The sequence below is a fragment of the Eleutherodactylus coqui genome, chromosome 1, assembly GCF_035609145.1.
Source record: "Eleutherodactylus coqui strain aEleCoq1 chromosome 1, aEleCoq1.hap1, whole genome shotgun sequence".
Lineage (NCBI taxonomy): Eukaryota > Metazoa > Chordata > Amphibia > Anura > Eleutherodactylidae > Eleutherodactylus > Eleutherodactylus coqui.
The window spans coordinates 99,420,540-99,434,982 of record NC_089837.1 but is presented as its reverse complement, the minus strand read 5'-3'; the positions used below and the strand labels follow the sequence as shown (position 1 = coordinate 99,434,982).

The 14,443-nt window shown below is 44.2% G+C and overlaps 1 protein-coding gene across 2 annotated transcripts in view; it reads right to left on the bottom strand.

Moving 5' to 3' along the window:
* Positions 1 to 14,443, bottom strand: part of LOC136623722 (calcium-binding protein 39) — a 47,440-nt gene that overhangs the window by 11,399 nt on the left and 21,598 nt on the right. For both annotated transcript variants that reach the window (XM_066598200.1, XM_066598201.1), the window contains 4 exons: positions 11,124 to 11,275; positions 4,975 to 5,139; positions 4,648 to 4,766; positions 2,150 to 2,318 (listed from right to left, as the gene is read on the bottom strand). In XM_066598200.1, coding sequence (XP_066454297.1) covers positions 2,150 to 2,318; positions 4,648 to 4,766; positions 4,975 to 5,139; positions 11,124 to 11,237 — 567 coding nt within the window. In that variant the 5' untranslated portion in view covers positions 11,238 to 11,275. The remainder of the gene's footprint in view (positions 1 to 2,149; positions 2,319 to 4,647; positions 4,767 to 4,974; positions 5,140 to 11,123; positions 11,276 to 14,443) is intronic.

Sequence of the window (14,443 nt, the reverse complement as noted above, 5' to 3'; positions counted from 1 at the left end):
CGGTCACAATATTGTATTTTGAATCTTTTTGAATACTTTAAGGTGTTTGGCGAGACAACCTTTTTGGGCTACATTCAGACTGGGGCAGATTTGTAACATATTTTCCATCTGGACCCTCCACACAGAAAGTCAGCAGCACTTACAGTAGCTGCAAAGTGGATGAGATTTTCAAGATCCCATCCACATACTGCGGAAAGTCGACCTGCAGCATGATTTGCGTCATTGGGTCTACCTCTTCAAATGAGGGGTAAACTATGAACCAAATTCCACATCACAATTTGCACCAAATGGGGCGACTTGACACTAAATGTCTTCTATGGACGCTCTGCAGCAAATTACACCCCATGTGAATACAGCCTAAGGATAGATTTACACACAGAAGAAATGCTGCATAATTTCCGCAGCGTTTCCGCACCATCAGTACAGATTTTGACTTGAAATCGGTTGCCCTTCTGCTAACGTTATTTACACTGGCCTCCCAGCAGACAGAGACAGTACAGGCTCTAGCATCAGGGGATTGCTGGCAGAGTATAGAAGGATGAGGAAGTAGGAAAAATAAATAAATCTAAAAATCAAGCTGGTGTCAGAAACGTGTCAGACAGTAGGCTGCACTGCATAGAAGCGAGTGCAATATACATAGATTTTCATAGTATGACAGGCAGGTTATGGGCGCAGTGATGGGAAAAAAAATGTGTTTTTGCTGCAGTGACCCTGTAACAAAGGATGACACAAGGGTGGGGGATATATGGGCATGAAGCAGCCGGACACCCCCGCAAAGGGCATGACCCCTAGTGAGGCATCTATCATCTATATTATCTCCCCTCCCTCCATCCCAACCATACTGCACTGCACTCTACCCTAATTTGTGCTTCATCGTGAAGAGTCTCTCTCTCAAGTTTTAATAGATGAGCCTGGTTAAAGGGATTATCCAGGGAGACTCGTTCTCTGAAAAACTGGCTCAGTGCTGCAACACATGGCTGATGCTGCGAAAGCTGCTGCTCGACTCCAATGTGATAGCTGGCTCTTGTAAGTGCAGGTGTAGCTCTCATTAGAATGAATGGGAGCTGCACCTGCAGTTAAAATTGCAGGCAGCAATCCGCAGGTTCCGCTCACTACCCATGTACTGCAGCGCTGAGGGCGGGTGCCTGATCAGCTGGAGTCCTGAGCAGCAGTCACCCAATTAGAGAGGTTAAACACAGTGCCTCTCTTGCTCTGAGGAACCATTCTTGAGATATATTTACGCACATCGATTATTGCTCAAAATTCGTCCAAACAATGTCTTTTGAGCTATAATTGTTGCGGGTAAATGCTACCATCTTTAGCTTTCCGCCCGAATGATGATTTTTAATTCCGCATAAAAAACATTGTTCGGCCAGCTGATAGCAGGGAACGCACACTGCGATTCTCCGCAGGAGTGCTGATTACATTGTTTTCAGCTGCTGTCTCGCGGGAGAACAATGGAGCTGTATGCAGATAACAGACAATCTGCTGTTCTCTGCATACAGCAAAGAGCTTAATTTAAATGCAAATGAAGCTAATAAGCTGTTAATAGGCATTAGTGCTCATTAGTAGCTATGCAAAATGAGCGTTTAAAATGGTCACTCAAACGGTCTTTGCATGTAAAAAGGGCTTTACATTACACAGAACCTATTGATGCCAATGCACAATGCTTCATTTTTTCCAGTGGTGGCGCTGCAAGAAAACATAATATTTACTGCCAGGTTTTCACAAAGATAACAGGTGATTAGTTAAGGTCCTTTTACACAGGACGATCGTTCTGGTTGTTCAAAACGCCGCGTTTCCACAGGGGTTTGAATGATAATCGTCCCGTGTAAAAGCATGCAGAAACTGAATAACAGTCGTTCAGTTTTAAGAATGCTTAAAATCCCAACCGACCATCATTCAGTGTAAACAGCAGCCATTCAGTACTAAACGGGCAGGGGAAGAGCAAGGAGAGAGCGCTCCGGCAGCTGCTCTGTGAGCGATACAAGGATACACGGGGACGAGTGTTGGGCTTTGTTTGCCCGACACTCATTACGTGTAGAAGGGCCTTTAGACACTGATCAGCTTATTGTTAAAAAGGACACAAGTAGGGATTGTCCAAAGCAAAGAACCCCTTTAATTAAACACAAATAAAAAGGAATCTTACCTTAAATGTAGCAAAGGCATCAGAAGCAATATCAAATGTTGACATCTCTACATATCGGAAGAAGTCATAAAACTGCTCAGACCACAAAATTATCTTGGCAAGTGGCTCGTGTCTAATACACTCTCGCAGCATGATTCCACAATTCAGAGCAATCTCTGGGGACTCATATCTATTAATGAGAAAATAAAGAGACGCTAAAAAAACATTTCCCTTTGACAGCTTTTAAAATGATTTAACAGTGTAGCAACCTAGTAAAGAAATCAAGTACAATGCTTGGCTGCATAGCTAGGAGGTATAAACTAGTAGAAAGAGAGAGATTGTGATCCCGCTGTACAGAGCTCTGGTGAGACCACATCTGGAATACCGTGTTCAGTTCTGGAGCGCTCGTCCACGGAAAGACACTGATAAAAAGAGTTCAGAGATGGGCTACAAACACGGTGGAAGATCTCAAGAACAAAAAACATATCAGGAAAGACTTAAGGCCCCTTTACACGCAATTATCACTCAAAAGCCAGGAGGAGAACAATGGAATGTGGTGGCAGCGGTTTGCACAGCTGGGCGTGTGCTTAAATACACGCTGGGCTGTGCAAACAATTTGTAGTGGTCATTTTACATGCAAATGAAGACGATAAAAGAATGTTAAATCACTATTAACACTTTATGCAAATAGATCACTAAATCTTTCAATCGCTTGATAGATTATTTTTGCGTGTAAAAAGGCCTTTAGCGGTTTTCCGATCTCAGGAATCCTATTTCAATATGCTCAAAAATCATAAAACAATGCTCTCATCCATAAGATGCTTAATTCCAAAATGCTCCATTTGTAGCCCATCTCTGGACTCTATTTTACAATGTGTTTCTGTAGATGAGTTCTCCAGAACTAAACACAGTATTCCAGCCGTGCCCTCACCAGAGCTCTGTACAGGACTGTTTAATACTAGAGATGAGCGAGTATACTCGCTAAAGGCAATTGCTCGAGCGAGCATTGCCTTTAGCGAGTATCTCCCCGCTTGAAAAGAAAGGTTCGGGTGCCGGCGCGGGGGAGCGGTGAGTAGCGTCAGTCAGCAGGAGGGAGCGGGGGGGGGGGGGGGGGGGGGGGGAAGAGAGGGGGAGAGAGAGATCTCCCCTCTGTTCCGCCCCGTTCTCCCCCGCAGCTCCCTGCCCGCTGGCGGCACCCGAACATTCCGTCTCGAGCGGAGAGATACTCACTAAAGGAAATGCTCGCTCAAGCAATTACGTTTAGCGAGTATACTCGCTTATCTCTAGTTAATACCTTTCTTAACTCAATATTTCTTCCTTTTTTACTTTATTAGAAGTAATGTGTCCAAAACGTTTTCAATTATTAATTTTTAAAATTAGTACATTAATGCTAAAATATAAATATATAAAAGTATAATAATCTTTATTTGTATAGCGCCAACTTATTCCGCAGCACTAACTGGTTCCCCATTATTGTTTCAGACATTTTGATATAGGACATGTCTCAGATTATAGGGCATCTATGGCAACTGTTTATTTTGGTGTGGCCATTAATTACATAATATACTTGTATTTTAACTTAGGAGCCCAAATTCCAGGGAAAAACATCCCCTATTGTGGCATTAGTCAGTAGCAGAGCCCATTCAGGTCTTCAACCCCTTAATCGCCAAAACTGTACACAATATTCCATGTGTGGTCTGACCAGTGACTTGTAAAGAGGAAGAACAATATTTTCATCATGTGCCCAGTTACAGGGAAAATCATCCCCTGTAGTAAAAATAGTCACTGGCATAGCTGATCGGGGTCTGCTAGGACCCTGCGGCTCTGCTGTGCAAGGGGGCACTCGGCAGTCACGTGATCGCTGGGTCACGTAGTGGAAAAAACACTTCCACTTTAGTACATTGCGCTCATCTTTCGGTGCGTCTTGTCTCTACGGCACACAAACTGCAATAAAAATTACATGGCCCCCGACTGCCATGACACCCGCACGGCTCCCTGCATTCTCATCACAGGGGAAGCCTTAAAAGGACCTCCAAACATTGTTTGGGGGATTTAAATGCTGCTGTCAGAATTGACAGTGGCATTTAAAGGGTTAATAGTGCCGATCAGCCGTGCGGCTTATTTCAGCTTTTTCTGGCAGTTGTCGGCTCTAATAAGCAGCCGATGCCCACACTGTATGAAGAGGGGTCATCCCGCAATTTCTCTTCATACGTACCCAGATGCTTCAAGACATAACTGTACATTCTATAGCGGGAATGGGTTAAATATCCATCAGCCATCAACCTTCTACAATTCTATTCCTCGCAGCATGTACACGCTCATTTAGCAGCCTTAAAAATATTGCAAACCCTTCAGCTCTGTGCTTACCAATTAAACCAAATCCTGCCCGGTCTAGCCCCTTTAGTGTCACACAGTTAGATTACATATGATCAGTTCATTATTATTTGCACCCTTCTACCCATTTAGTATCATTACGGATACAGCCCGATACACCGACTCCATAGCTACATAGGCCATACCCTTTCAGCAGCATGAAGAGAATGTTCTGCTGGGTGCATATATATTCCACTGTCGGGGTTCGCGTTCCAATCTGCCTTCGTAATATATTGTTGAAGATCTGAGCCACATCCTTCTTGCCCTGCAAAGGATAAATCGTAAGCTTAGGTCAAATAAAATCAGAAGCTGTGAGGTGCACTGTGATCAAATGGTGTGAGGTGCACAGTGATCAAACGGTACGCACGTGGTTGTCTTACAATGCAATCTAAAGTGTCAAAAAGTTGTTTTTTTTTTCTGACAAAACAATTGTATTTGTATTTACAAATTAAGCCACTGGCATCTACTAGTACCTCAAAGTCTATGAGCTGGAGGTCCGCCACTAGGGTTCCAAGGAGCCCGCTGTTGTACAGTTCCTGAGCGAGCTGAGCCACAGCTTCAGTCTGAGGTTCCTTCTCATTTGTCCCATAAAGGATCTCCTTCATAGCCACCAGGTTTTTAGACACTTCTTCAGTTGCCTACAAAAAGGGAAATAATGACACTTACAAAAAAAAAAAGGCCTTTTTAAAAAGGTCTGAGGGTACAGTTAAAGGGGTTGTCTCGCGAAAGCAAGTGGGGTTATACACTTCTGTATGGCCATATTAATGCACTTTGTAATATACATCGTGCATTAAATATGAGCCATACAGAAGTTATTCACTTACCTTCCCTGCGCTGGCGTCCCCGTCTCCATGGCTCCGTCTAACTTCAGCGTCTAATCGCCCGATTAGACGCGCTTGCGCAGAAGGGTCTTCTGCCTTCGGGTCTGTCCGGCAGCAGCGGCGTTCTGGCTCCGCCCCCTTCTTCGCGTCATCGCATAGCTCCGCCCCGTCACGTGTGCCGATTCCAGCCTCCCGATTGGTTGGACTCGGCACACGTGACAGGGCGGAGCTACGCGATGACGCGTAGAAGGGGCGGAGCTGAAGTTAGCCGGAGCCATGGAGACGGGGACGCCAGCGCAGGGAAGGTAAGTGAATAACTTCTGTTTGGCTCATATTTAATGCACGATGTATATTACAAAGTGCATTAATATGGCCATACAGAAGTGCTTAACCCCACTTGCTTTCGCGAGACAACCCCTTTAAGGAGGCAGAATAGAACTCAGTTGCAAAGTTACAGATCCGCTCATAATTTTGGACATAGAGTTCTACACCCAACACCAAAGGTTTCACCTAGACAGCCCTTCTGCAGGCCGACCGTGCAGACCAAGGCACAAACAGGACAACGACTTGACACGCCACTTTCTTAGGATCCTAGTTGCTGTTGCCAATGTGCAGGTCATCGGTAGCATACATGGAAAGTGAGAGGTTTGAGCCAGAGAAAGGACAGGTAAGAGAATTTGGAGGGTGAGGAGTTCAATGTGTGTGGAAATAGCACAATAAAAGCAACGTAAAATGCACAGGTTCTGGTTCAGTTTGCTGTAGGTCTATTGCACACCAACTAATGGGTGAAGGTTTCTGCTACAGCAAGCTCCCTCTCAAGCATAATAGAAGTTGTTACATAAATTATAGTGTAAAAAATTTATATTTTAACCCCTACCTGACATTAGTCATACATGTATGGCAGATATTGGGTGTTAGGACATTTATATGTAGCGTCATATACTGTAAGAGGCAGCTGCCTCCCAGTGTGATGAGATCATGGACTGCCGTTCAGTCACAGGGCCCCAGGCCGGCTGTGCATATAGAATATGGTAGGAAGACAGTAGAGGTACAATATACTGCAGTATATTGCACATGTGATCAGACACAATCTAATTTAAATCCCCTATGGGATCTAACAATAAGATTAATAAAAGTTCTTTCACTTGAAATAGGTAAAAGGCTAAGACGACTTAATTTTCCTTAAGACCTATATCACTATATAAAAATTTGGTATTACCGTAATCATTCTTATCATGGTCACATCATTTTTACCACATTATGAGTGCTGTACAAATATTCTCTTCTTGGTGAAATTGTGTTTTCGCCATTCCATTCCCGCTTAGTGCTGCTCCCTTACACATAAGCGGCAGAGCGTTGGGATTTAAAATTCTGCCACACTTTTACGTTTGCCTCCGAAAGTGGCTTTAGCATACTCAATCATTGATGAGTTGCGCTAAAAACGCATGAAATGTAACAGACAATGCTTGAAGATCGCAGTGCTGGAAAGAACCGCAATTGAGCGCATGTCTGAGAGGTTCCATTAAAAACAACGGGAGCCTCCGACAGCGTTTAGCACTGCATTGAAAAAACACCCAGGCATTGTTTAAGGCTTTTATAAAGAGTCCAACATTGACTTGCAGGAATGCGGCCTTCCAATAGGTGGCGCTGTAGAGGTATTGTTCTATCTCGCTTATTTGCATATTACCCAGAGGAGCACGAATGGTCTCATGTGTCTCCTCACTCACCTTCTAGGTGCTCTCCCTAAGAAGAAAAGATAGTGTTTCTGACCCAGTTACAGGACTCTCACTAGCCAAGCCTACTGCCGACTGATGCGGGGCAAACACCCTGAAACAGCTATCTGTGTATGGATTCTAGCTTGGCTTCCAACTCCCAGTCATTGTTACAAGGCTTGTATAAAGAGTCTAACATTGACTTGCAGGAATGCTGCCTTCTAATAGGTGGCGCTGCAAAGGGTATTGTTCCATCTCCCTCATTTGGTTATGGAATGGGTTACCCAACCAGCTCATATAGATGTGGACAGTCGAGTACACACATACATTTGGGCATTTGGTACAAGTACGATACATCAAGCACTGCAAATAAATTGCCAGCAAGACGACGAGCATTCTGTGAGTGAAACATTACACCGGCATCACAAGGCGTGTATAATTACAATGGGACAGTAGGCGACCGACTAGTCCAGTCTGCACACTGACTACATAAAGTAGATTGCTACAAAACAGGTTTGTATAACTAGGTGTGAATGATCTGGGATACAATTAACGATTTCTGGAATTAGAAGTGAATCATTTCCTGAGCTCTCACACCCAACCAGGCGGGAAGCTGCTGCACAAGGATAAGTAAATGTCCTGCAGTCCCATTTAGGCCCAATGTCCACGGGGAAAACAGTTTTATTAAATCCGTGCAGGTCTCCTGCATGTGTGATCCGCACCCATAGGGAATCATTGGGTAACTGCAGGTAAATAAATACCTGTGGTTGTCAATTTTTCCTGGCAGCATGCTCCATATTGTGCGGTTTTCCCGCACAGATGGCTTCTATTTAAAAAAAAAAAGAAAGAAAAGAAAAGACGGCACAGTGCATGTGCCCAGCACGCCAACGGTGTCCTGAACGCATCCACCGGGCAGAAGAAAGAAGATCGAGCCGCGACGGAGGAGAGCCCCCGCAGCGTCCGGGCAGGTGAGTATACTGTCTTTTTTGGCCTCATGTCTGCGTGACGGGTGGAATCTGCTGCAGGATTCTGCACGGGGAAACCATGCGGGCCCGTAGACATGAGGCCTAAGGGGAAAAGATGTGATGGCTTCTCAGAAACCACATAAAACATCACAATGATTGCTTACCAGATATCATCTACTGGGGGAAAGGCAAGTGCACAGCCTATAAAGCGGAAGCAACTGGCAGCATAGGTGACCATATAAAATAACGAATGCATCTGATGTTAGCGGTAGATTTCTAAAGGTCTTTTTATACGGGATGATCAATAGGCAAACAAAAGTGTAAACAAGCGACCGATCAACCAACAATCCAACTCTTGTTTATCAATCGTACTGATCTCTAATGCGGATTTTTTTTTTTAAATGCCCGTTTCGGCAGCACGTAGCTCCATGTGAACAGGACTGTGCTGCCAACAAACAAGAAAGCCATCCTATATGATTTACACCACAAGCATCATGGATTTTTAGACACACTTTACGACTCAACCAATGAAAAAGTATGGCTTCATGAAAATGGGGTTATCCCACAAGATTGATCACCCATCTACAAGATAGATAAAATGTATGATCTTAAGATAGAGGGATAACTTCCTTTTGTTGGACAGCCCTGTTAAAGGGGTTTTCAAAACAACTTATACGACAGCCAATGTGATAAATATATACTGTTTCCCCCACCCCACCCCCCACACAAAATAAGCCCTGCCCCTATTTTCAGAGAGGGGCTTGAAATAGAAGACCTCCCCAAAAAATAAGCCCTAGCTACACTAGTTTAAAAAAAACAAAAAAAAACCCAGGCACAATACTCACCTAGCCGCCGGCATCTGTGTCTCTCGGCTGGTCCACGTGCTGCTACAGGCTGCAGTTCTCAGTTCTCTTCTCCTGGCAAACGGGCTTTGAATACCCCGCTTCCGGTAAGCGCCGTGATTGGATCAAACACCAGACAATCAGAACAGGCGCTCGATGCACCAATCACAGTGCTTACCGGAGGCGGGGTGTTCAAACCCCCGTTACCAGGAGAAGAGAATCCCGTCAGTGCTGAGGACTGCAGCCTGTAGCAGCGTGGGGACCACTGCGAGGAACACAGACGCCGGTGGCTGGGTGCATATAAGACACCACCCAAAAATAAGACACTGTGCCTCTTTTGAGGCAAATATGAAAATAAGACAGTCTTATTTTCAGGGAAACACGGTAGTAGCTTTGCTAATTAACTAAAATAGTATTTATGTGCTGAAAAATTCCTTTAAAGCGCAGTCTACTTTCTCCTAGCTGGCTGCCCAATGCCTGCTAGCTCTTGATTGACAATGTGATGCTAGGACCCTGGAGCATGAAATGAGTCATCCTGCTAATGGAACTGTAAACAGAGCGGAGGGGGAGGAGAGACACCGAGGTGGCTGCAAGTAGAGCCAATTGTGAGATCTGCCGTTTACACATGTACAGGATGTGTGTGTAACTAGAAAGCAAGACTGTAGTTCTCTGTGTACAGTCTGCACAGATCGGAGGAGCTGCTGCTGTACTACCAATCCTGCGAGGATGGAGAATCAGGCATACACCCTTTAAGCTACATTCACAGGGGGCGAGCAAGATATTGTGCCGGGAAACCTGGCCCTATATTGCACTCTTTAAAGGGGTTGTCCCGCGAAACAAAGTGGGTCTATACACTTCTGTATGGCCATATTAATGCACTTTGTAATGTACATTGTGCATTAATTATAAGCCATACAGAAGTTATCAAAAGTTATTCACTTACCTGCTCCGTTGCTAGCGTCCTCGTCTCCATGGTGCCCGTCTAATTTTCAGCGTCTAATGGCCAAATTAGACGCGCTTGCGCAGTCCGGGTCTTCTCCTTTTCTCAATGGGGCTCCGTGTATCTCCGCCCCGTCACGTGCCGATTCCAGCCAATCAGGAGGCTGGAATCGGCAATGGACCGCACAGAAGCCCTGCGGTCCACCGAGGGAGAAGATCCCGGTGGCCATCTTCAGCAGGTAAGTAAGAAGTCACCGGAGCGCGGGGATTCAGGTAAGCGCTGTGCGGTGTTCTTTTTTAACCCCTGCATCGGGGTTGTCTTGCGCCGAACGGGGGGGGGGGGGGTGAAAAAAAAAAACCCAGTTTCGGCGCGGGACAACCCCTTTAATGAGCATTTTACCCGTGGGTTCGAGGAGTTGATGAAAAAATGCAATCTTCCAGCGCTTGTTTCATACGCTTTGGAGGACTGGCAAGTGTTTTTTCCATTGATTTTAATGGGAAACATCAAATCACATAGCATGCAATGTGTTTTGACTGTCCCATTGAAAACAATAGTGATGCATTTGAGGAACGCGATAAAATAGAACATGCAGCGATTTTGTACCATGAAACATCGCTGCAAGTGAAAACATTGCTCATGTGTGACTCCAATCAAAAGAATGGAGTTAATATTCCCACGAGTTTCGCACTCACGTGAATGTAGGCCTTCTAGGGGAAAAATCCAGGATGTTAAGGCCCATTTACACCCAAAGATGATCGCTCAAAAGATAGCTTTTGAGTGATAATTTTGCATAAACTACTATTTGGTACTAATGCCAATTAGTAGCTTATTAATGCCTGTGAGCCGCCGGGAGCTATATTCAGAGAACAGTGCCTGTTCTCTACATATATTCCTTTGTTCTGCCACGGGGCTGACAGCTGAGACAATGTTATCAGCGCTCCCCACAGCGAACACAACATGAAGTCCCTACTATGAGCTCTTCTGACGAACAATGGATTTTATGCCGAACATAAAATCATCGTTCTGTAGAAAAGTGAAAGATGGACACATTTACACACAACGATTATCGCTCAAAAGATGGGAAGCGAATTTTGAGTGATCATCGTGTGTAAGAGGGCCTTAAGTCATAATCGGCAGAAACAGGGTTATTCGCTGCTAAGTAGTAGACTGTCCATTATAAAATTAGAACCAAATGTTATTTCACATCAAAAAAAGAAATAAATAAAAACAAGGGCGGAAAGAAAGACGGACAAACCAGTAGTACCAGTATATTTCACCCAATTAGTGATTTGAGTCCCTCTTTTGTAATGATTAAGGGTAATAAACATGACATTTATTGTACCTTCTCTGCTTTCTTGTCCGAGATGTCCTGCTTCTCCAGTACTGCTATACTTTCCTTCAAGTTCTTCACTATGTCTGCAGGAGACTTGTGGGACTTCCCAAAGGGAAATGGCATGTTTGCTAGGATAACACTGCTTTACAGTCCCGGACCTCCTGCAGATTAAAGAGTAAGAAGGTACACATCAGCACCGCTTGGTGAAAAAGAACATGAAGACAACATCTTGCATCCTTCTATTCCTGCTCTACCCATTTGTGGAATCTACATAGGTTACATCCAGAATGCCCACGATGGAAAGGCTGGTCATTTGTATAACCTCCAAAGGCTCTCCTGGCTGGTAGGTTTTTAATGTACCCATAGTGGCCATAAGTACAATGCATGGTTAACCCTTTAAATATTCAAACCACCTGTTAAGCTGTCGCAAATGACGACATAGACGTCTATGGAGACTAAAGCTACTCTACGGCATCCAATGACAAGTTTACTAGTTTGTGGCTGGTTGCACAGAATAAGGGAGGTTTCACATCTGTATCTGAATCTATGGAGGCTTCATAAACCCGGCTGAAAATACAGGAAGAAAAAGCACTGCATGCATCATAATATTGTGAGATAATGAAAAACTGCCTTCTTAAAATCAGTGCCCATGCTGCTGTAAGCACAGGATTTTGTTAGGCAGCACCTTCCCTCGAAAGACACACAGTCAGCCTGTAATTACCATTTGGTTAAGATATTCAAGTTACTTTAGCTATAGTAGTTTGTGATAGATAACTAAGATATCTAAAATATCTATACTCTCTCAACAGTAGTTGGGCAGCATTTGCTGCGGAATTTGGGGGTAGCCACCGGCCCCAGATTCCGCAAATCAAATCCACCCGTGTGCAGGAGCCCAATTCATGCACAGAGATGCACAAAGATGTTTCTAAGTGGATAACTGGATCTATGCATTAAACATGATCAGTCACTACAACTATTAACCCAGGACAGATAGATGTTGGCTGCCCGGCAGTTTAAAGAAGCTGTTTTAGCGACATAAAGCCAGCTTCCAAATGATTAAATGAATACTAATCTGCACCCAATTACCTGGCAGATAATAGACAATTATTTACAACAGTCATTTGTCTATTATGGCATTCAGGCTATAAATCGGTTTAAAGGCTAACGCCGAGTCTTCTGGGAAGTTGGCATTCCAAAGAATTATGTGAAAGGCTTTAAGAGCATCTGATCAAGCAAAGAAGCAATTTGTTCTCTGCGAGCTCCGGTGTAAATAACACCTTATTTGTTCTGTTGCACCTATATTAGGAAACGCACATGTTTCCCTACTGCACAAGCAATGAACCTGACCTAAATGCTGCGGCTAAGCTCTGCTTGTCCATGAAAGGGGTATTACCACAATCCTAACTCAGGCTCATTGTACCCAAGTGTTAAAAAGAGTCAGGTTATCTAATATAACCAATTACATAAAAGGAACGGTTCTTCAGTAATCACCCCCCATGTACCACATGCCATCTGTTTGTTTCTACCTAGTTGCCAGTACTTGCCATCCACTTTGTTGCTCTGTGTCAAAAGAGAGCCTATGCATAGTCCTCAATACACAGCGAGAGCAGGCGCAGTCTACTGTACAGCACTGGCCCCATAACCGCAGTGGGCTTGTGGGAAGCGCTGGTCACTCGAGATACTCAAGAGGATGGCCCTCAGCTTATCCTTTGATCACAGTATGCTACACAGAGGAACAGGAGGCCAAAAAGGTATAGGAGGATATATTGTGCCATGCTTTCACAAACTTACAATGTATCGTGGATACCTAGGAGAGGGTTCTGTAAAAACATGTTGATTTAGAGATAAGCTCTTTAAAATCTGTTAACTTGATGATGCTGACCAAACTGCAGGCATGATATTTTAGAGCAGGAGGAGCTGAGCAGATTCATATGTAGATTTATGGGGAAATATTCAGCGTAACTTGTCATTTTTTATCCATTTATATCTCTGCTCTTTCAGAGCCAAAAAGTCCAATGGGCGGAGCTATCAGTTATTGCCAGTTACCTCTATGTACAGTTACACAGCTGTCAATCACCAATAGCTCCGCCCACTGGACTGATCAGCTCAAAATGAGCAGTGATATAAAAGGAGTAAAATACAAGTTATACTGAATCTTTCCCCATAAAACTATATAACATCTGCTCAGCTCCACCGGCTCTATAACATGATGCCTGCAATCTGGACAGCAGGACCAAGCTGACAGACTCCCTTTAATTAATTAACCCTTTCCCATACAGTGCTATGTAATAAGGGCAACTATTTCATTAAGTTTATATAAAAAATTTTCGCTAAGGAATAGAGTTGAGCGAACGTACTCTGCCGAGCTTGATGCTCGTTCGAGTATTAGCATACTCAATGGTATCGTTACTCGAACGAGCATCAGGCCGTGTTCAACCCCGCCCCACCCGGAGTCCCACATACAAAAATGCTCGAGTCTCCCATTGTAATTAGTGGGGTTCGTTACTCGAGTAGAGCTCTCAAATTTTACGAATAGCTTAACTCGAATAATGCGGACCCGAGCATTTGGGTGCTCGCTCATCTCTACTAGGGAACAAAGTGACAAGTTCAGTTAACCTTTCCCATCACTAACGTCACATAAGGAAAACCCTACACTTCCGCTGCATCATAATACTTTTATACTGGAGGGGGTTTTATCACAACAGGTTTTTCCTGCCCCGAGACTCCCAGGCCACTTCCAATGTGAATTAAAGCAGATGACCACCACTGCTCCATTCACTTCAATGAGACTGCCGGAGATAGTCAACTGGGGAGTCGAATGGCAGGAAAAACCTGCCGTAAGACAACCCCTTTAATAGTTACAGAACAACAAATTCTCCGATGCAAGATTTCAAAACCTTTGGGAATAGATTTTCACCGTTTGCTATAGTCCTGGCTTCTCAGAGATTCTTAAGGAAGTAGTCTTATTCTTTACTAACAGAACTCATTAAAGAGAAATACGCAAGCAGCTTGTTACGTTTTGGGGAAACGCAGACGTCTTTGTAGTTCTGTAAGATGGACTTGTGATCTCGTCTGGATTGCTCCTTGCTCTGCACTGGCGAGCCAGAATGAAAATAAAACGCTGCTCAGTGGATAAAATTGGTGGATGACTCTTGTATTTTTATAAAGCCGACCCGTGGGCACGGACACCACCAGGGTCTAAAAATACGACCTCACTGGTGCGAATGCCGGACACAACTACATAGTTTTCCTAGTATGTTTGCAGATGGCATTCAGCACTTGCAGAATATTTGACACTGGGCAGCCCTTGGGCATCAGCCTCCTTTAAT